Source organism: Vicia villosa, linkage group LG1 (assembly GCF_029867415.1).
Source record: "Vicia villosa cultivar HV-30 ecotype Madison, WI linkage group LG1, Vvil1.0, whole genome shotgun sequence".
Classification (NCBI taxonomy): Eukaryota; Viridiplantae; Streptophyta; class Magnoliopsida; order Fabales; family Fabaceae; genus Vicia; species Vicia villosa.
In genome coordinates, this window is record NC_081180.1 from 248,297,138 (window position 1) to 248,320,448 (window position 23,311).

Here is a 23,311-nt window from a genome sequence, read left to right on the forward strand (position 1 = left end):
ACCACTTGATGTCAGAACTGACCCCGAATCGGACTAAAACGGTAGTGATAAAAAAAATATTTATTGTTCATCACTTAGGTTTAGATTTTAAAGAATGCTTCAATAATGTTTTTTAACTAATTAACTTACAAATTAACTTTGTTTAGTTTTTATCTATAATGAATTTTTCACTATCTTAAACATAAAACGGACCATGTATAATATTAATTTTTTAAAGATAAGATTTAAATAATTTTTTGATTTCTGTAAATTGACATACTTTTATTTTTATTTTTGTCCCTCTATTTTTTTTATTTTTTGAAATGATTTTTGAATGTCAAAATTCTATTGGTTCTAATCCCTAAAGTCAAAATCCAAGAAAATTTATAGGCTCCCTATGGATTTTCCATCGAATTTTACTGCAAATTTTAATTTTAAGAACTAAAACCAAAAGAATTTAACATATAGGGATCATTTCTAAGAGAAATAAAATACACTGACGAATATAAAAAATACATCAACTTGCAGGGACCAAAAGTAAAAAAAAAAATTATACATTCAAAATTAAAAATAAAATTCCTTTCAAAAAGAACTTATTTATTAGACAAAATATGTATGTATCTGTTAAAAAAAATAAAAAAACAAAATAAATAATAGTAAGACGAATTCAAATAACATTCTTCTATCTATAAATAAGAGAACACCCACATGCATTCTCAAAAACAGAGAAAAACAAGAAACAAGAGAACACCAACATGGATGTTTTATTATCCTTAAACTCAAGCTCAAGCCTTATCAACATTTCAAAACCATACAAACATCATCATAGCCTTCCACTTTCAAATAATCATCAAAGACAACCTCGTACGGTACACTTTTTTGTCTCATGCAAAGCCACAAAAAGTGTTCCAATGAATCATAAGCTAGATGATGGAAACTTGTACAATATACTATCTCTAAGTCCTAAAAGTGCAACAACAGATGAGATAAAGAGAGCTTATAGAAGAATGGCACTTCAGTATCATCCTGATGTTTGTCATGATGGTTTGAAGAAAGAGGAATCGACGAGGATGTTTGTAAAACTGAATGAAGCTTATAAGATATTGTCGAATCCAAAGCTTAAAGAAGAGTATGATTGTAAGTTATTGGGTTTGGATGATTTGAGAAGAAGTAGGTGGATGGAACAAGTTGTTGATTTGGATAGAAGATCTCATACAGGTAAGGGTGGTGCATCATCATGGGGTAGTAGAATGAGATCCAAGAACAATATGAACAAAGTTCATCAAAATTGCTAGTTTTGAAATTAGCTTTATGTTTATGTGAGTATTTTGTTGTATGCTTTTCATGAATAGTGTTGTTTAAACACTCATAATTTGGCAGTGTATAAAAATGAACCACTTATATTTATTGATTGAAAATATAGAAATCCAACATAAATTTAATTTTATATTCAAATTAATCACGCGTCATTCAAAATAGCATTTACATTTGTCAGACAGGTATGGAACAATTGTGTCACACCATTTCAAATATCCCATATACAGACATATATCATCAAATGAACAATCCACTCTATGATTATCGAATGGTTGAATATGATATTAGCAAGTGTTAGCACGTCCAATACAGGTGTCTAAACTCGTCCACCATCACTAGTTACAATCCGATTCTCTCCTCTTTTTTCAGCAGTTGAAAAATACTAATGAATCCAACATTGTTACAAAATTAATACTATCAATAAAGAAATAATAATAAATAAAAACAAATAAACTAAATAAAATTAATACTTGTAGCGGAGTGTCATATTCGTCGAGCTGCTTGCAAGTAACCATGGAAGCATCTCCTAAATATCTGTAGATGTGACCAACGCAATTGCCTCCCAGCTATATATCTACTACATCGAGCCAAGTCTCTAAATAGTAGTAGATACCTTGCCTCGACAAAAGTAAGTTTTGTTGGCAAAAATAGTACAGCCTACCAGCATCATCATATAGGCACTTGCACTAAAATCAAATCTAGAAGAAGCTCGATGACGTGTAAATATGGTGTACATCCATTTCGGCTTATAATAAGCAAACTCAATAAAATGGCACACCCAACATATCAAAAACAAGAGAAACGGCATCTGCTTAGTGATACCTGGTGGAGGGTCCAAGAACTCACCCCTAATCGGAAGGTGAAACATATAAGAAATGTTATCTAATGAAATGGTCATCTCACTAAATAACATATGATATGACGATGTCTCTAAATGCCATCTCTCTACAAATATAGTCATTAAGTTTTGGTCCATCCTCGAAAAATTGGTTCTCTGTAGTGAAGATAGACCATAATCACTCAACCGCCTCTCTATCTCACCTGAGAGATAGTGTGGAATCCATATTGAGTTCTTTTTTCGGACATCTCTCATTAAAAATATTTAAACTATATATTATAAAATATAAAATAAAAATAAAAAATTATTAAAAACAAAATGGCTATCATTTACTACCTCGTTGTACCATAAATGGTGAGCAAGATGATGCTCTTCCTTTATCAAAAGAGACTTATCGTACGACCTTCTTGAAAACTATTGTGGTTGTGGAGCCAGTGTAGATGCGCCTACATGCTCATTCTCGACATCCATTGCATGTCGAGCTCCCCATCCTACAATTGCACGGGATGGGATCCAACCGCCATGTCCTCGGGTTTGCACCACTAGCATAAAAAAAATTCAATTTTAATAAATTTTGAAAAAAAATAACCAAACCGCATTTCTATCACCAAATACATTAACTTGATAAAAAAATATTTGTCTCGGAGAAAACGTTTTGTGACCGATTTAGCGGATTTCTTTTTTAATAAATTAAAAGTTGACAAATCTATGAATCGAATTTGTGACTTCCGCAAATTTTCTTAAGGCCTTACCGTTAGACCACTTAATATCTTTTGTTGTATTCTATATTTAAGCATACATACATATAACCAAGAAATATAAATTTCTAAATAAAATTTAGAAAATCACTATAAATTTGATTTTATTATGCAAATTCATTATACACACGTATAAATATTGTATAATGAAAATAAAATCACTTTTATGAAAATATAAAATGACATTATTTTTTATTTGAATATTAAATTTTGGTGGCTAATTTATTTTTAGTGACATCTTGAACTTGACTCAGGAATATTAAATTTTGGTGGCTAATTCGGTCGCTACGGTGACCGAAATATTTTGGTCTCTAAATCAGTCACTAAAAACGAATTTTCTAGTAGTGTTTGTTTCCTATGTATCTTAATCAATTTGTGGTATTTCTCATAAATTAAAATTATACATTGGATACTAACATCATCTTGATTAGGCATGACAACAAAATCCATACACACGGGTACCCACCCGAACCCGCCATGAAGTTGGCGGAAAAAACCCATTTTGACTGTATTTAGATTCGGATTTGGGTTTTCCCCAATTATAATAGATGGGACGAGTCGAGTAATGAAAACACTATTACCCGTCTCCGAATCCGCCCTGTTTAGTTTATTCTATACATTATTATTTATTTTTTATAATTTAGAATATTAAATATGTGGTCAATATTTTAATAATTTATTTCTTATTTATTATTTAAAATATTTGTAATGTAAATATGAAATTTTTTGAGATACTTTTATTTTATTATTTTATTTTATTATTTATGATGTAATTTGATTTTGAAAAAAATGAATATTTTTAATAAAAAATTGATTGTATTAAATTGATGGTGGCGAGAGATACCTTGAGCCCGTTTGAGATGAGTTTGAGTTTTAATTATTTATTTTTGTTTGAATTTGGGACGAAGAATAAAATTGTTTGGAAATTTGAGTTTGAGTTTGGGAAAATAAAATTCGTCCCCCAACCTGTCCCGTTGTCATGGGTAATCTTATAATAGGATGACTTTATAATTATTTAAAAAGTATAATGCCAGAATTTACAATTTTGATATGTCAGTGGCATATTTTTTAACCAATCTATTCATACTACTAATGTTACCGAACTTATTGAGTTAGACAATAAAGTTGGCACATTTAAATAAAGTTGGTACTTCCAACATCCCACATGGTCTATGAATAAGATTGCTCTCAGGCATCATAGTTATGAATGAATCTTTCCATTTCTGCTACAAAACTTCATCCAAAAGTTATCCTAATGTCAGTGTTACCTAAACACGTTTTAGGGCAAAATTGTGGTTACCACAATACCAAACTAACTAAATATTTATAAAAATAATTCAGTTAACATAATAAGACAAGTTAAAATAACATTCTCTTAATCTATAAATAAGAGAACTCAACAGCCACGTGTATTCTCAAAAACAAAGAGAAAAACAAGTAACAACATGGATGTTTTGTTATCCTTAAACTCAAGTTCAGGCCTAATCAACATTTCAAAACTACACAAACATCATCATAACCTTCATCTCTCAAATAATCATCAAAGACAGAGACAACCTCGTAGGTTACAGTTTTCGGTTTCATGCAGAGCCACAAAAAGTGTTCCAATGAATCATAAGCTAAAAGATGAAGATGGAAACTTGTACAAGACACTATCTTTGAGTCCTAAAACTGCAACAACAGATGAGATCAAGAGAGCTTATAGAACAATGGCGCTTCGGTATCATCCTGATGTTTGTCGTGATGGTTTGAAGAAAGAGGAATCGACGAGGATGTTTGTAAAACTGAATGAAGCATATAAGATATTGTCGAATCCAAAGCTTAAAGAAGAGTATGATTCAAAGTTATTGGGTTTGGGTGACATGAGAAGTGTTGGTGCACAAAGAATAAAGATGATGACAAAGAGAATAACGGCGCAAAGATTAATGAGAGAGAATAAAGTTGTTGATCTTAATAAATGATAGCTACTACAAGGCTATTTATACAAAAGAAAATCTTGCCACATCAGCCCTAACAGCATAAACTTAGTGAACAAGTTTAAGGTACAAACAGTACAGTACTACAAAATACTAAAGTACCCTTACTACTAAACAGCTAAGCTAATTTGGGACCCAAAAGATAACATCTTCTGGTCAACAACATCTTCTGAGTAACCATCAAAAGATCAGCCCACGTCAGAACTTCTGATGCTCATCTTCTGAATATTGAATTACTCTTCAATATCATCCCTTAATTCATATTCTTCAATCAAAGCTGACAACGCCAATTCCGTCCCTCAAGAGCAGAATTTGATCCGTCTTGATTGCCTTCGTCAAAACACCTGCCATCTACTTGTGGGTGCTACAGTGCACAACTTCTAATGTTCCATTCTGGACTTGGCTTCTCAAGAAATGATACTTAGTCTCAATATGCTTGCTTCTTCCGTGTAACACCGGATTCTTGGCAAGATTGATTGCAGACTTGTTATCAATCATCAGCTTCAGAGGCTTCTTCACTCTAATCTTCAGATCTTCTAATAGATTCAGAAGCCACACAGCTTGACATGCAGCTACAGCGCCTGCGATGTACTCAGCTTCACAGGTTGATAGAGCAACAACAGGTTGCTTCTTGGAACTCCAAGAAATAGGACCTCCCAGAAACATGAACAAATATCCAAAAGTACTCCTTCTATCAACTCTGTCTCCACACCAATCAGAATCAGAATAACTCAAAAACTCTAATTCTTCCTTTCTCCCAGAAGGAAACAATATGCCATACTTCAGAGTTCCCTTGACATATCTCAAGATTCTGACAGTAGCTTGGTAATGGGACCACTTAGGTTTACTCATGAACCTACTAACCAATCCAACTGCATAGCATATATCAGGCCTGGTATTACACAAATACCTTAGAGAACCAACCAGCTGTTTGAATACCGTAGCATCAACATCTTCACCTTCAGAATCAGAGTCCAACTTCTGATTTGTTTCTGACGGTGTAACAACAGTTTTGCAATTCTTCAGCTTGAATTTCTTCAGAAGTTCTAACTCATACTTCAGCTGATGCAGAACGATACCATCTTCTGAGTACAGAATCTCCATCCCTAGAAAATATGACATTTTCCCAGGGTCTGTAATCTCAAACTCATTCATCAGCACCTTCTTGAATTTCATCAGATCTTCTGGACAACTCCCCGTAAGCAATATGTCATCAACATACAGACACAGCAGAATCATATTGCTTCCAGAATGTTGCACATAAACTCCATATTCCATCTCACACTTCTGAAACCCTTGCTTCTTGAAAAATGAATCAATCTTCAAATTCCAAGCTCTGGGTGCTTGCTTCAATCCATACAGAGCTTTATGTAATTTGTACATCATCCCTTCCTTATTCTTTTTCACAAAGCCAGGGGGTTGTGACACATATACCTCCTCTTGTAATGGACCGTTCAGAAATGCAGACTTTACATCCAGATGCATCAAGGACCAACCTCTGTTTGCAGCTAACGCAATCACCAGTCTGATTGTTTCATGTCTAGCTACAGGAGCAAACACCTCAAAGTAATCTAGTCCAGGTTTCTGAAGAAAACCTCTAGCCACTAGCCTCGCTTTGTGTTTACCAACTGATCCATCTGGCTTCAGCTTTACCTTGAAAACCCATCTGACGCTGATGGCTTTCTTCTTCTTTGGAAGTTCTGTCAGCTTCCAAGTCTTGTTTCTTTCTGTAGCCTCAAGTTCTTCTTTCATGGCATTCAGCCAGACCTTCTTCTTGAGCGCTTCTTCTATACTCACTGGTTCAGAATCTACTAACATGGCACACTGAATGACCTCTCCTTCTGAGTCAACTTCTGTGTCTTGCAACATGTCAAAATCTGCAAACCTTCTTGGCATAGTTCTGACTCTTTGTGGTCGCTGAGCTACTTCAGAGTCAACTACTCCAGGGTTACCACCTTCATGATCATCTCCAGAAGCTTGTCCTCCAGACTCTACGTCTTCAGAGTTTTCCCTTCCAGAATCATGACTACCATCAGATTCTGGGTCATCATCAGAATCTGGATCAGAATCAGATTCACCATCTGACTCATCTTCAGAAGATTCTTGATCTTCTGACTCATCTTCAGAAGATTCTTCATCTTCTGACTCTAACTCTTCTTCAAAAGTTATCTCTACATCAGAAGTTGGTTGAGACTCTCTCCAATCCCAAACTTCTGATTCTTTCACAATGACGTCTCTGCTGACTTCAACTTTGTTAGTTTCTGGACAATAGAACTTGTATGCACCTGTACTGTGGTACCCCACCAATAACATCACTTTGCTCCTATCATCCAGCTTCTTCCTTCTAGCTTCTGGAACGTGTTTGTAACACACAGAACCAAAAACCTTCAGATGACTAACACTTTGCTTCTCCTTAGTCCACTTCTCTAAAAGAACAATTTCCTTCAGCCTCTTCGTTGAACACCTGTTGAGCAAATATGCTGCAGTAGCAACAGCTTCTCCCCATAGATTATGAGGAAGCTTCTTCTCTTTTAGCATACTTCTCGTCATATCAAGCAAAGTACGGTTTCTATGTTCAGCAAGACCTTTGTGTTGAGGAGTATAAGGAGCAGTAACCTCATGCTCAATTCCATTATCATCACAGAACTTCTGGAATTCTGTAGAGTTATACTCGCCTCCACCATCCGTTCTGAGAATCTTTATCTTCTGACCACTCTGCTTCTCAGCCTTCACCTTGAACTTCTGGAATTCTGTAAACACCTCATTCTTAAACTTAATGAGAGTTACCCACGTCATTCTTGTTAACTCATCCACAAAAGACACAAAATACCTATTTCCTCCAAGTGAAGGTTCTGGAAATGTTCCACGCACATTAGAGTGCACTACTCCCAGAGCATGCTTTGCTCTTGGAGCAACTTCTGATACAAATGGCAATTTGGGTTGTTTGCCTTTCATGCATACCTCACATGACTTCTCAGGCTTCACAATCTTTGGAATGCCATGTACAAGCTTCTTAGAACTTAGATGCCCCAAGCTTCTATAGTTCAAGTGCCTCAACCTCTTGTGCCACAGCTTACTATCACCTTCTGAGCCTTCAGCACTCAGACACTCTGTTTCAGCTGTTTCTACATTCACCTTGAATGTTCTGTTGCTTCCCTGTTCAGATTGCACAATCAACTTTTGATTGGAATCATACAACTTCAAGAGATTGTTCTTCATAAAAACTGAGAAACTTTTCTCAATGAGCTGACCTACACTCATCAGATTGCTTCTGATTCCAGGAACATACCAAACATCTTTGATCACAACAATCTTTCCATTCTTCACTTTGACTTTGACATTTCCCATACTTTCTGCAATAAGATACTTATCATCAGCACATCTGATCTTTGGCCTCCTTTCAGAGTCAAAGTCTATCAGCCATTGTTTGTTTCCAGTCAGGTGATTTGAACACCCAGTGTCCATATACCACTACTCTGACGAACATCTTTCGTTAGATTCTGAAGCCATCAATAGCACATGTTCATCATCTGAACCTCCTCTGGCTATATTTGCTTCTTCTGATCTCCTTCCTTTGTTTGCCAAACAGTCTCTAGCAAAATGGCCAAACTGTTTGCAACAGTAACATTGAACTTTCTTCTTATCCTTTCCCTTCTGATATCTCTTCTTATCAGAAGTTGAGGTTTCCTTCTGGAATCTATCACCACGTCTATGCTTCTAGTCCTTCTTGACAAAAGAAGCCTTCAGAGCTTGCTCAACTTCTCTCTCAGAAGTTCTCTCAGTCAGACGCAACTCTTGTGCTTCTAAACTGCTTTGCAACTCTTCTATTCTCATGGTTTCCAGATCTTTAGAATGTTCAATAGATACAACAATATAATCAAATTGAGGAGTAAGAGACCTCAATATCTTCTCTATTATTACTTGTTCAGAAAGAGTTTCTCCACAAGCCTTCGTCTCATTAGTGATCACAATCACTCTAGAGATATACTCATAAACTTTCTCATTGTTCTTCATGTTGAGATTTTCATATTGCTTTCTCAGGGATTGAAGCTTCACCTTCTTCACTGATACGTCACCACCGTAACACCTGACCACTATATCCCACGCCTCCTTAGACGTCATAGCATCAGAAATCTTCTCAAACACATTCACATCCACACACTGATGGATGAAGAACAACGCCTTTTGATCTCTCTTGTTCGTTTCCCTCTGCGCTTCTCTTTGTTCTTCCGTTGCATCCGCTGCAACCGAAACATATCCTCTAGTGAAAAGATCTAAAACATCTTGAGCACCAAATAATACACGCATTTGAATCATCCATCTATTCCAATTCTTACCATCAAGAACTGGAAGTTTGGTATTCAAGTTGCTTCCACTCATCTTTAAACTTGTGCAGAAAAATCAGATTTCACTCACACTCACACAGTATTTCCCAACCCACAAACAACCAAGAAAAATGTGATTCAACACAACTTTGTTTCCCAGAAACAAAATCAATCACACAGTCACACAAACTCACGTTCACTCGTGTTTCCCTGGGTTTGGAACCGGAGCTCTAGATACCAATTGTTGGTGCACAAAGAATAAAGATGATGACAAAGAGAATAACGGTGCAAAGATTAATGAGAGAGAATAAAGTTGTTGATCTTAATAAATGATAGCTACTACAAGGCTATTTATACAAAAGAAAATCTTGCCACATCAGCCCTAACAGCATAAACTTAGTGAACAAGTTTAAGGTACAAACAGTACAGTACTACAAAATACTAAAGTACCCTTACTACTAAACAGATAAGCTAATGGGACCCAGAAGATAACATCTTCTGGTCAACAACATCTTCTGAGTAACCATCAGAAAATCACAACATCTTCTGAGTAACCATCAAAAGATCAGCCCACATCAGAACTTCTGATGCTCATCTTCTGAATATGGAATTACTCTTCAATAAGAAGAAGTAAATGGATGGAACAAATTGTTGAGTTGGATAAAAGATCTCATACACATAAAGGTGGTGCATCATCATGGGGATGTAGAATGAGAGCCAAGAACAATATCATGTAATTATTTTGTTGTATTTTTTCATGAATAGTTATTTAAAATTAGGGTTAAATATACTTCACCCCCTGCCAATGTAGCGAGATTCGGTTTGCCCCCCCTGAATTATTTTTTTTAGCAAAAGCCCCTTAAAAAACCCAAATCATGGATTTACTACTCCTTGTTACCACACCAGCTGACTGGGCAACGAAAGCCTGGACACGCTGGCGCTGACATGGCAAACCCACCCTCATAATACTAGGGTTCATCTTTCCCTAATTCCTTCGTCCAGACTTTCCCAGCTTGGTATCTCCATCGTCTTCCTTCTCTTTCTCCGCTTCCATCATCGCTTCCATCATCGTCTTCCTTCTCTTCCCCGTATTCGTTTTCTTCACTCAGCCATCTTCCTACCCTTCAGTCATGGCGGAGAGCAACTCGTATAGCAGTGTCAACTCGTTTCAAAATCCAGATTTACCTAGATGTGGCTGTGACAGACCCATGAAGTTGTGAGTGGCCAACACGGTTCAAAATCGCAATCGCAAGTTCTGGAAATGTCGCAATGCTGGGGTAAGTATCCTTCTCTATTATCTGGAAAATTGTTCAACATCTGGGAAAATTGTGGAAAGTTGGTCTTTACTAAACAAGCCTTCATTGTGTGTGTGTGTGTTTTGCAGTCTGTGAATAGCTGTCAATTGTTCTTGTGGGATGATGAAATCAGAGACGATGTCAATATGCATCGGATGAAACTACCAGAATGTAAAAGCTGTGATATACTATCAGTGAAGTTAGAGACCGCAACAAACAAAATTGAGAAGTTGAAGAAGAAGAATGCAAGTCAGAACAGTGTTAATATGAGGCTGAAGAAGACTATTTTGATTCTCTGTTTATTGCTTATTGGCATTGTGTATTACTTAGATTAAGAGCTCTTTGTTTGACATTGTGTATTTTGGTGGCATTTGGATGTATAAACTTGTTGAATTTATGGCAATAAAATGAGTTATGTTTTATGTCAATTGGAAATGTGTAATTTACATCAATGAAACCTGTCTGTTAACATGATAAAATTGATGAACTAAATCTGAAACTGATGAACTAAAACTGAAACTTTAACATAACAAGTGCACCTTATCAAGGGCATAATTCAGAATACACATGACAAAATTGTCTTAGCAAACATTAGCTTGTCAAAATAACTGTCTTAGCAGCACACAGATGCACCAAACATGTGCTACTCAAAATAACTGTCAAACTTTAACCTTACATTAGTGCACCAAACATGTGCTAGTCAAAATAAACAACCTTAGCTAATCAAATTAAACATAATGAAATTTCAAGTCTTCTTTGATGGAGTTCCCTTCTTTGGAGTAGTCTTCTTTGGAGTATTCTTCTTTGGAGAATGCTTGGATGGATTTTTTGGAGCAATCTTGGATGCCCTTTTTGGAGTAATCTTTGAAGATTTCTCTTCATCAATGTCCATACAAATAGGCTGCTCAGGGTTTGAACCTGGACCAGTGAATGGTTTTGGTTTCTTGAACCAGTTCTCCTTTATCCTCTCACTTACCCTTCTCCTCACAACTGGTTTGTCAATCATCTTTCCATTGCCCTTGTAGTTGTTGCTTGTTGATGCCTGAGAATGGAAGTCTGGTATGCTGCTTAGCATGTCATCAGTTACATCTCCAAACAATGAATCAGTCTTGGTATCTTCATGGATTTCATTGTTTGTAGCAGACTGGTTCCCAGGATTTTGTTGACCTTCTTCATTGTTTGTAGCAGACTGACTTCCAACATTGCTAGTACCTTCTTCATTAGCATTTGGTCTCATTTTCTTCTGAATTTAAAAAGCCAGATACATTATAACCAAAGAAACTATATTACATACAAAAACAGTTGCAGTAGATAAATTACCTTTCTTTTCATGGCACTCTGATTTTGCCTCTTGCTCTTGCATGTCTTAACATTGTGGCCCACCTTGTCACACCTAGTGCATCTATAAGATACACCAGGTAACCTTCTTCTAGCACCCTCTTCCCCACTTTCCCTTATCCTTAGCTTCCTAGGCCTTCCAGGTCCTTTTTTGTAACTAGGAGGTAAAAGTTCTTCACTTTCTACCTCAGGCCACATGTCAATGCCATTAATTGGACTAATAGCAAATCCATAGCACATGGCATAGCTGTCTCTAGTGTAATACTCATGAACAAAATCCTCAGGGTTCTGTTGTCTAAACCCTAATGCAGCAACAGCATGTCTAGATGGAATACCTACCAGATCCCAAAAATTACATGTGCAATTCTTTTTAGCAATGTCAACTATGAACTCTTGCCTGTTATAGGCATGTGTGACCTGAAATTTCTCTTCCATAGCCCATGTTGGCAACCATTGACCACTCATAGCTACCTCATTGTCCAATCTTTTCCTGGGAATAGGCATCACTTTGTGTGGCCACTTGTCTAGTTTCAAAGTAGAACTACTACACCTACTCATCAGATATTTTCTAATCCATTCGCACATGGTCAGTATAGGTTTATCTCTAGCATTCAAAATAGTGGCATTGAATGATTCAGCTATGTTATTCATAAGCACATCACACTTAGGATAAAATGAAAATGCATGCTTACACCAAGACTTTGTAGGAACTGCCATGAGCCATGCCCAAGCCTTTGGATCTACAGCCTTCAACCCATTCATCTTCAAAGTCCATGCTTGTTGGTAGGTTGCCTTGGCTGCTCCCATCATCAAGTCTCTTATCAATGCTCCTCCACCAAACTTCTTCTTAAAATTTGCATACAAGTGCCTCAAGCATATTCTATGTTCAATTCTTTCAAACATCTCTTCAAAAACTGCAACCAGACCCTGAAACAGAACAACAAACAATCATTAGAACCAAGGATTGAAATAGAATGAAACACAATGATGTATAACATTAACTCCACCTTTTGCTGATATGAGATGAACACAATTCTTTTGTCCTGCCCAATGTCTTCCATTAACAGTTGAATAAACCACCTCCATGATTCTTTGGTTTCTGTTTCCACCACTCCAAAGGCCAAAGGGAAGTATTGATCATTTGGATCTCTTCCAACAGCAATCAATAGTTGACCTCCATACTTTGTTTTCAAATGACATCCATCTACCCCAATGAAGGGTCTACAACCATTTGTAAAACCTTTCTTACATCCATCAAAACAGAAATAAAAAGATCCAAACCTTGGTTGGATGGTAGGTAAAGGCCTCTCTATGTTTATCTTCACAGTGTTTCCAGGATTGACCCTATGCAACTCAGATGCATACCTCCACAGATTTGCATACTCTTTGTCTGCATCTCCTTCAATGATTTTTTTGGCAATCAAATTTGCTTTCCATGCCCTGCACACAGTGATCCCAACAGAAAAATTTTGTCTCATGTCTTGGATTATGTCACAAATCCTTACCTTGTCAGAAGTTCTCATCTTTTTGACCACAGCCTTAGCCACCCACTTAGAACTTGCACTTTTGTTATCCAAAACCCTAGCACATGTGTGGGTATCTTTTATAGTCTTTATGGCATAACTGTACTTATGGCCCACTTTAGAGCAAAGCATTAAAAAACCACATTTGGCCTTGCACTCAACCCTCACTCTATAACTCTCATTTTTTACAAAGGTAATTTCCCTCCCATTTAATACTGTCCACTCACGAATGGCCTCTCTAAAATCATCTAGGGTATTGAACTCCATACCCCATTTAAACTTGTAATCCTTATTAAGCTCCTTCTTCTTAAACTTCTCAAACCTAGGCTCTTTTTCATCCCCTGATGCATCAGGATCAGAACTTAGTAAATCCTCACTTAGATATTTATCATCCTCACCTTTATTTTCACTCTCACCTTTACTCTTACTAGGATAAGTCAACAAACCAGCTACAATAGGGCCCTCACTAACTGGTAAAGTAACATCAACAGCTCCAAAGCCATCATCAAGAGCTGTGGCCCTCTCATCCTCACTATCATTCATCCCTTCTACAATCTCTTCATCACTTACCTCTAACTCTACACTTTCATTCACACACCTAGGTTTACTACTGTGTATATCTGCATCGTGTTCAACAAACAATTTCCCATCAACTCTCATTGTACAAGCAAACGCAGCTAAATCATAAGCATCAGAATCACTCTTAATCTGGAAATAATTAGGATCTATTTCAGGAATTTTGGTCCATAACCTATACGATCCAGCTACATACCCCCACCCACTTACCACCTTTTGAATGTGACTCTGAGTCCAGCTTTCAATGTGTACACCGGTGAGAAGCGTCGTAACCCCGCCTCTGTAAATCATCTCACCGTCGTGAGGCTTCATGAATTCTCCTCCATGGTGAAACAAACAGTCAAACCTTACATTCAACTGCATACAAAACATCGTTTAAGACAGCATAATACACAAAGTACCGGTGAAGAACAACAACTGAACACTTACCTCAGCCGATTCCACCGTTGCGCCGCCGTCTTCAGCCATCGTTCCCGTCTTCAACCCAAGTCTCGTTTCTAATTTTGCAAAAAAAACCCTAATCTGGAAAAGTATGATTTGGGGGGGTAAACATATGAACTTCCTTTCAAACATAACAACTAAGACATGTCAGCGCCAGCGTGTCCAGGCTTTCGTTGCCCAGTCAGCTGGTGTGGTAACAAGGAGTAGTAAATCCATGATTTGGGTTTTTTAAGGGGCTTTTGCTAAAAAAAATCATTCAGGGGGGCGAACCGAATCTCGCTATATTGGCAGGGGGTGAAGTATATTTAACCCTTAAAATTAAGGTTTTAATTTGACACTGTATAAAAATAAATCATTTATATATTACCTTCTGTTTGGTTTTGTTAGAGTTAACCTTTTTTTCTTTCTTTTTCTTTTGCTGTTTATTTTCTAAATTATCGTTTGTTTGATCAATTTTTAATATTAATTTTTCTTATTTAATATCTCTTCCTTTGATCTAAAGTTGTTCTTCAATTACTTATTTTATCTCTTTCTTTAATATTTTTTTTTGTGTAAGCAGGATGTTATTTTATCTCTTTCTTTAATATTATTTTAAATTAAAACAATTTTTGGTTTCTTTATTTTATCCCACTCATATAATTAATAATTATATTTCAAATTTAAACAATTTTGATCTTTCTATATTCTAGTTGATTTTAAAATTATCAAATTTTTATTTTTAAATAACGTAATGAAACATGACAATGATCATATATGAATCTTTATGAAATTTTCAAAATTAAAAATTGTTGCTCCAACTGACGAATGATGATCAACTATTGAAGAAGTTTTGCAATAGTTCTTAGGGTTAAATAATTTTAGTCCCTATAAAAATTTTCTTCAAACTTTAGTCTCTACAAATATTCTGTCAGCACAATTGGTCCATCCCATTAGATTCCACTAATAGGGGCTTACGTGTACCAATTTTGAGGTGCTAACATGGAGATGTTTTTGTCTGATTTGCCAGCGTAGACATGTGATAAGGTAACATTAACACTTAACATTTTCAAGAGAATACTTAACATTTTCACTTTAACACACTCTCTCTCTCTCTCTCTCTCTCTCTCTCTCTCCCTCTCTCTCTCTCGTTTGCAACAGAAACCCTAGAGATTCTTCCCCAGCTTCGTCCTTGCGTGGTCCCAACATACCAACATCAAAGCTTCCAGTTTATGGTTCCAAATCGAAGAATCACACGGCCTTTGTTCCCTAATTTCATTTGCATGGTCCCAGGTATGTCATCATGTTCCTCGTGTTCCTCATTTTCATTTTCTTGCAATTTTGTAATGTTAGTGGTAGATAAACAAACATTAACTAGTATAGGACAAAGATTATGATACTGAAACTGTATTTGTTTAGTATATATATCAATGTATATAATCTGTATTTTTTACCGTATTTGGTTTCCCTAAACTGAAACTGAATACATTTAAGGTAGTTTTCTACACAAGGGACTATTTTGTAAAAGACCCGAAACTCAAATATGATGGTGGGGAAGTGTATACCTTTAGTAGTCAAGACTCGGACTATTGGTCTTTCTTTGAAGCATGTGATTTAGTTAAGTATTGACCCTGAGTTTGATTTTAACATTGTTAAGATGTGATGGAAACATGAAGAAAGTTCACTTGAAGCTGATTTGGAACCATTCAAAGATGATGGCGATGCTTCTGAGTTGGCTACTTACGCTGTTGGGAATAAAAGTGAGAGTGAGATATATTATGAGCCAAAAACAGATGAAGGAGACCTCACTTTTATGGATAATTTTAGACAAAAAAGGGAATGCAAGTCTTATGAAGAAGAGAAAAAACCTTAAGTGACTGTAGTGGTGATTCAAGTGATGAATCTGCCAGGGATGTCCACTTTAATAACAGTGGGGAAAAAGGATGAATGGGTTTGAAGAGGGCTTTGAGGAACTAGTTGGTGTAGGTGTCGGTAGTTAAGTTAGAACTCCAGCGGTTGCACACATTGATGCCCCTAGTGAACCAGCCAAGAGCATGTTTACCACAGAAGAGATGCACAAGGCACGTGTAATTAAGAAGGACTACATAACAGCTGAATTGGATAGTGGAGCTGATGATGACAGTGGTGATGAAAGACCATGTGTAATAAGGTGCAATGCAGAAGATGCTTTTACTAAGGATATTGTTTTCAAAGTTGAAATGGAGTTTTGTTCACTTAGACAATTTAAAGATGTTATACTAGAGCATAACGTTCTTAATGGTAGGGATATGAAGTTTGAAAAAAATGATGCCAATAGATGTAGAGTTGTATGTAAGAATAAGAAGACGTGTAATTATACTGTGCTATGCAGTAAAGTCCTAACATCCACAACATTTAGGATAAAAACCTTGTATTCTAAGCATAAGTGTGGAAGACAATTCTTCACTAAAAGGGATAAAGCTGAATGGGTGGATAAGGTCATTGTGGATGGATTGAAGAATAACACTAAGATGAAGTTGAATGAGGTGGTAGCAGATGTTAGGCTTAGATATGCCACAGAAATCCCAGATTGTAGGGCATTCAAGGCAAGGCAGATAGCTAGTTAACTTGTGGAAGGTGATTCAAGCAAGCAATTCAGCCTGTTGTGGTCATATGGTGTCGAGTTAACAAGGGCGTCCCCAAAAAATAACTTCAAAATCAACACAACTTGTTCAGGTGAGGGTTTGAATCCAAGATTTGAGAGGTGTTATATGTGTTTTGACAGTACTAAGAAGGCATTAAAAAAAGAATGTAGACCATTCATTGGGTTAGATGGATGTCACTTGAAGCACAAATATGATGGTATACTGCTCATAGCTGTAGGAACACAACAATAGGGATAAATTTTAACACAACAAGGATCAATTTTAACAAAATACAACTGCATTGCATGTCACACTTACATAATCGAACAACTCTAAATAAAACCAACAACATTACAGCCACAACATAAATACCATACGCTAATTCAACAGTTACATTTCCATAGAAAATACAGGTTGACCATTACAAAAACAACAATACACCATGACTTTAACTTTCCATACATAGCATCTGACTTCATCTTCAACTGCAACTTCTTGTTCTTCTTGAGTGAGATTTCATACAACTCCCTCATAGTTTCAACAGCTTGGACCTCCCTGACCTTGCTCTCACTTTTACTCCATTCTTCATCTAACCTTTCGTAAACATGAGTTCCTTGTGCAATATCATCATCCCATATGAATAAGTTACAAGTTTCCTTACCTTGCCAAAATGGACATCTCCAAAAGAGGCGACCTTTGTTACATCCGTTCTTATAGTGATACGAAATCATCCAAGCATCACACCCACATCTTCTTCTTGGATGGTTACTCACACTTGTGATTGATAAGATATTGACTTGGTTCTCCTTGATGAAGATGACATTGTAACTTGGGGAAAACTTGAGCCCGGTGAAGGGCTTATTGAAGATTAGGGTTGACGAAGATGAATGATAAGGTAATGATTGATGATTAAGAAGAAGAATACGATTGAAGATTATGGAAGATTAGGTATGTGTATTGGTGAAAATTTTGGACTGAGACCATTGGATTGACCCAGCTCGTATTTTAGTGAAAGTCGCCACCGTGCTTTATTGTTTACAAATGAATGGGAAAAGAACAAAGTAAAACCCAAAGAAGTTTTTCAAATCAAAACTAATAAAATAAACAAAGATCTTAGGTTCGGGGGTGGTTATGCAAGGGAAATGTATTAGCACCCCTCACATCTGTAGTACTCTACAGGAACCTCTTTGAAAATATATATTGTTGTTTTATTATTGTTGTTTTTGTTTTGTGAAATAGAGTGAGATGGTGAGAAAATAATTTTATTGTGTGCTCGGCAAGACATCGCATCTTGTGCCTACATACCCCTTAAGTGCAAAAGGGAAATCAGAATATTTGTAGTTCCCCTTAAGAGAAAATAAAAGAGGGTCAAAGTGGCAAAAATCTTTTTGGATGTTGTGCTTTAACAATACACAACAGGTTTTTAAAATTTTGAGCTTTAACAATACAAGGCAAAGGTGACATGCTAAGTGAGAAATAATTTGTTTCCTATTATTTCCAATTATATTTTAATTGATAACAAAGATTTTGAAAATTACTAATTAACATAGAAAAAAATTAACTAAGAAAAAAAGGGAACTTGAAAAGATGCCAAGTGAGAAATCATTATAAAAAACTCTAAATGCAGTAATAGGGATTCGAAGCGAGATCTCTTATAGTTATATTCCCTCGCTTATCTAAAAAAAATGAATTAGGTTTATTATTTTTTATGGATAAAACATGGCACTCAATTATAAATATGTTACCTCGGGTTTTGAGAAAACCAAGAGAAAAAGTTGTTTATCTTTTTAAAAAAAAATCAAACATGGCGCTCACTTATAGATATGTTGTGAATACAAGATTACACTCTAAGATGTTTTTGATTTATGGCAAACTCAAATGAGCATCCAAACAACAAGGAGGAATCAGAAAAGCAAGCATTGATCACTCATAGGTCAACCCATTATGTTTATATGTTTAAAGGTTGACTCAACACAAGCAAAACAAGAAGAATGCAGAAAAGCAGCAGTTAGGTCGACCTACCATCAACCCAGGTCGACCTAAAATGAAGAAAAATTCATATACCCCTGCTAGGTCGACTCACACATCATTTAGGTCGACCTAAATTGATGAATTTTACAAACCAGCCTGTTAGGTCGACCTACACAACAACTAGGTCGACCTAATCTGAGAAAATGTTCCCAGAACGCATCAGAAGAGGATTCTGGTCGACCTACTCCTTCAACAGGTCGACCTAACTGGGAGCAAACTTCAGCAAGCACTGCTAGGTCGACCTAACCCCTACAAGAGGTCGACCTAACTGATCAAGAAAGTTCAAAAATCAGTTTTTCTTGGTTCCAACTGTTATGCAATCTTATATATTGTCCAAGGTTAATTATTCAAGGCAACACCAACGACTGAAAGATACACAAACGCTTCTCATCTTCTTTCTTCATCATCTCCAACACAATTACACATAATCATTCTTGCGTTGCGGGTTAGTGATGAGTTCGATAACGTCCATGGAACGGAATTGAAGATTCCTAGTGGGTGAAGGTTTGTGGGGTTTGTTGGTGAAGAAAATCTGCGGGTTTTGTCCTCCACGACGGATGGTTCTTGGGGGTTTTTATCAAGAGGCGTTCATTGAGGATTCGGCTGAGTGTAACGATTGAGGAACGGGGAGTTCAAGGAATCAAGACACTGCAGAAGGGAATCAAAGTGAAGCTCTTGGATAACCTTGATCTTGCTCAAGATTAAGGGGGAAGAAGATTCAAAGGATCGACATAATTGGTTTATCGTTTATCGCTTTGTTATCTTCTTTGTATATACTACTTTCAACATTAATGAAAGATTACCCAATTTCAATTTGGAATTGGGGGCAGACGTAGTCGTAGCGAGGACGATCGACGAACTGCCTAAACAAATATCGTGTTCTTGTCGCTTTTACTTTTTCATTTACATTCTGTTCATATTTGGTTATAATAGCAAATTGATCAACGATTCGAGTGTTAAGATTGTGAAATAAGAACGTACATAAACATCACAATCCATCACACATTGAATTACCTTCAATTTGATCATTATCACCAAGTGTTTGTATATTTGTTTCTATCACCCTTACTGCATTGCAAACATTGTCCATCATACAAAAAGTTAATCTGATTTTCAATAAGAGAAACGCCTTGATTCTGCAACATATACTCTTATCATTTACCTCAAGTCTTTGACTGGTTTCTAAACACATATATAATCGTTTCGATAGCGGTTCGGAATAGACGCGAGTCGATTCAGAATCACTTCCGCTGAAAAGTCGTTTAAATCCGTAAAACTGTGAACGATCTATTCACCCCCCCTCTAGATCCTAAGGCCAGCGTCTAACAAGTGGCATCAAGAGCTCTGGTTTATTCCGTGCTAAGTGAAACACTTATTGGAAAGATGGCTTCCGGACCTAAAGGGGCTCATAATAGAGCTCCAGTTTTCAATGGCGAAAACTACGGCTATTGGAAGGATTGTATGTGTGTCCATATCAATGCAATTGATAGGAACATCTGGACAGCTATTGTCAATGGTCCATTTCAGATCACCATGACAAATGCAGCTGGTGCAGTTGTTCCAAAACCAGAAGATACTTGGAATGCTGAAGATGAAAAGAGATATGCATACGATTGGAAAGCGAGAAACATTCTAACCTCAGCTCTAGGAGTTGATGAATACTATCGCGTTTCCCATTGTAGATCAGCTAAAGCTATGTGGGACACATTGCAAGTTGCCCACGAGGGAACGGATGATGTCAAACTAGCTAGGATCAATACGTTAACTCAAGAGTTCGAACTCTTCCACATGGAAGATGGTGAATCCATCAAAAACATGCAGAAGAGATTCGTTCATCTGAAAAATCGGTTAAATTCTCTTGATAGACCTGTTTCCAATGCAGTTGCTACTAACAAAATCTTAAGATGTTTGAACAGGGAATGGCAACCCAAAGTTACAGCAATAAAGGAAGCAAATGATCTAAACACTTTAGACATCACAACTCTATTTGGTAAACTAGAGGAACATGAACAACACCTTAAATGCCTTGACATGCATGAGAAAAGGACAAAGAAAGAAAAGAACATGGAGAAAGAGGTAGAGAAGAAGTCAATAGCTCTAAAAGCTTCGAGCTCCAAGACCTCAAAACGAGAGCCAAAGGATAGTGACACAAGTGATGACGAAGACTCCGATGATGAGGAAATGGGACTGTTTGTGCGAAGATACAACAAATATCTAAAGAAAAATGGAGCAAAACATTCTGACAAAGGCTTGATCAACTATAGAAAGCAATCAAACATGTTCAAACAAGATGACGACAACAAGGGAAAAATCAAAGGTCTTTGCTTCAATTGTGGGAAAGCCGGTCACTACAAACCGGATTGTCCATACCTTAAGAAAGAGAAGGAGAAGAACCAAAGCAAAGGTCATAACAAATCTAAAAGAGCCTACATAGCATGGGAAAGTGATTCATCTAGTGAAAGCTCATCAAGCGATGAAGAAGAATCAGCAAATCTTTGTTTCATGGCTCATCAAAACAAGAAAAAGAAAGCTGTAAGTCATCTTAAACCTGAACTCGTAGATAAGGTATCTCATTCTCAACTAAAACTTGCTTTTGAAGAATTACATAGAGATGCAATTAAAGCTTTCAAACTTTTGGCCTCAAATAAGAAAATCTTTTCATATCTTGAATCAAAAGTTGAGAAAACCGAAAAGGATATGGAAGCTTTAAAACAATCTATGCTAGACATTCAAAAGGATAAAGTTGAAAGAGATCCTACATCATGGTTTGGTTGTGAGACATGTCACATTTGGCAAAAAGAAGTAAGAGATCTAAAAGCCAAGTTAGACAAGGCTCTACAACCAAAAGTGACTTTTGCGGTTGATCCAAACAAGTTCAAAAGATCGTATACTCCTTTATATAGTAAATACACTTTTGTACCAAAAGTATCAACTAGCAAAACTCCATATTCTCATCATATTACCTGTCATTATTGTTGCAAAAAGGGACATACCATTGAAAAATGCAAATTTAGGAGAATTTTAGTTCCTAAAGGAGTATTTCAATGGTTGCCTAAGTGCAACAAATTGTGTACTCACCATCCAGGACCCAATGAAGAATGGGGACCTTCCACTCTAATTTAATTTCGCAGGAAATGTGTCTTGACATCGCCGAAAGGTGGTGGTTCCTTGACAGCTGGTGCTCAAGACACATAAAGAAAGACATACCTCTCTTGGTGTGTCATCTATAAAGACAGATTGAAGAACCATACTTGGCAGAGGAATGTAGGTGACCTGGCCATCACAAATGTATAAGATTCATCACAAATACAGTTAACCCGAAAAACACATAGGACGCATTACTTGATGTGGAAATTGGCAAGTTGCATTGCAAAGAGATTTTAAACCTATTCTTAGCAGAATATTGTTTGGGACTATGTCCCGCATCCGGGAGAACATCAAGTAATCGATACTAGATGAGTTTTTCGCAAAAATCAAGCAAAAATCAACCTGTGAAACATTCCATCAAAACAATTCATCATCAAATCTAGGAGTATGGCATACTGACAAGAAGACTCCACACAATGATGACAAAACACCTACATATTGAGAAAGCGGTAACATGTTTATTGTTCACTTCCAAAAATTTTATTGATGCTATAATATGCTATCAATTAACATGCTTATAGTGACTTCATGTGTTCTTATCTACTCTTCTCAAATACTAATGTATATGTGTTCATCATTTTTATTCATAACATACAATGTTTGTGCATTCAAGCAAATGACAAAACAAAAATACATCATATAGAAACATTCCTAAGGCATTTTCATCATTTAAGGAAACTTAGGTCGACCTACTCTGTATTTGAGTCGACCTACACAAGAAGCTTCTTTACAGAAACTAAAAAGGCCCAGTTGCGTCGACCTACTCACAATTTAGGTCGACCTAAATTGGTCATTTGTTTTGTTACTTCTGTTAGGTCGACCCAGCCTCACTTTAGGTCGACCTACTGCTGTTATTTTTCCAGATTTGGGTCTGTTAGGTCGACCCGACCCATTCTCATTCATTCAAAACATTCCATTCTTGCATTCCCTCTCATTCTCATCACATTTGGTACGGCTAACCCTAATTCCTCAAACTCAAAATTGTCCAAAAATCATCCCTCTCACACAAAGCATCTCCAACCATGCCTCCAAAATCAAGAAAAGGAAAGGAAATTGCTTCCAGTTCATCATCTCAACCGGTAAGTGCTCTTGTTCATCCTGATTGTAGAGAAAATTTTGAGAAGTGGCAGATGAAAAGAAAAATTGTTAAGCAATATACTTATGATC

At 36.5% G+C, this 23,311-nt stretch overlaps 2 protein-coding genes across 2 annotated transcripts; both read left to right on the plus strand.

Moving 5' to 3' along the window:
* The first annotated feature begins 690 nt into the window (after nucleotides 1–690).
* LOC131625289 (chaperone protein dnaJ 20, chloroplastic-like) lies at nucleotides 691–1,351 on the plus strand. Its single transcript, XM_058896174.1, has one exon. The coding sequence runs from the start codon at nucleotides 735–737 to the stop codon at nucleotides 1,272–1,274; it is 540 nt and encodes a 179-aa protein (XP_058752157.1). The 5' UTR covers nucleotides 691–734; the 3' UTR covers nucleotides 1,275–1,351.
* A 2,986-nt stretch (nucleotides 1,352–4,337) lies between these two features.
* Nucleotides 4,338–10,823, plus strand: LOC131598714 (uncharacterized). The gene is made up of 2 exons (XM_058871303.1): nucleotides 4,338–4,763; nucleotides 10,578–10,823. Exons 1-2 carry the CDS (start codon nucleotides 4,338–4,340, stop codon nucleotides 10,821–10,823), a joined length of 672 nt encoding a protein of 223 aa, XP_058727286.1.
* Nucleotides 10,824–23,311: the final 12,488 nt, after the last annotated feature.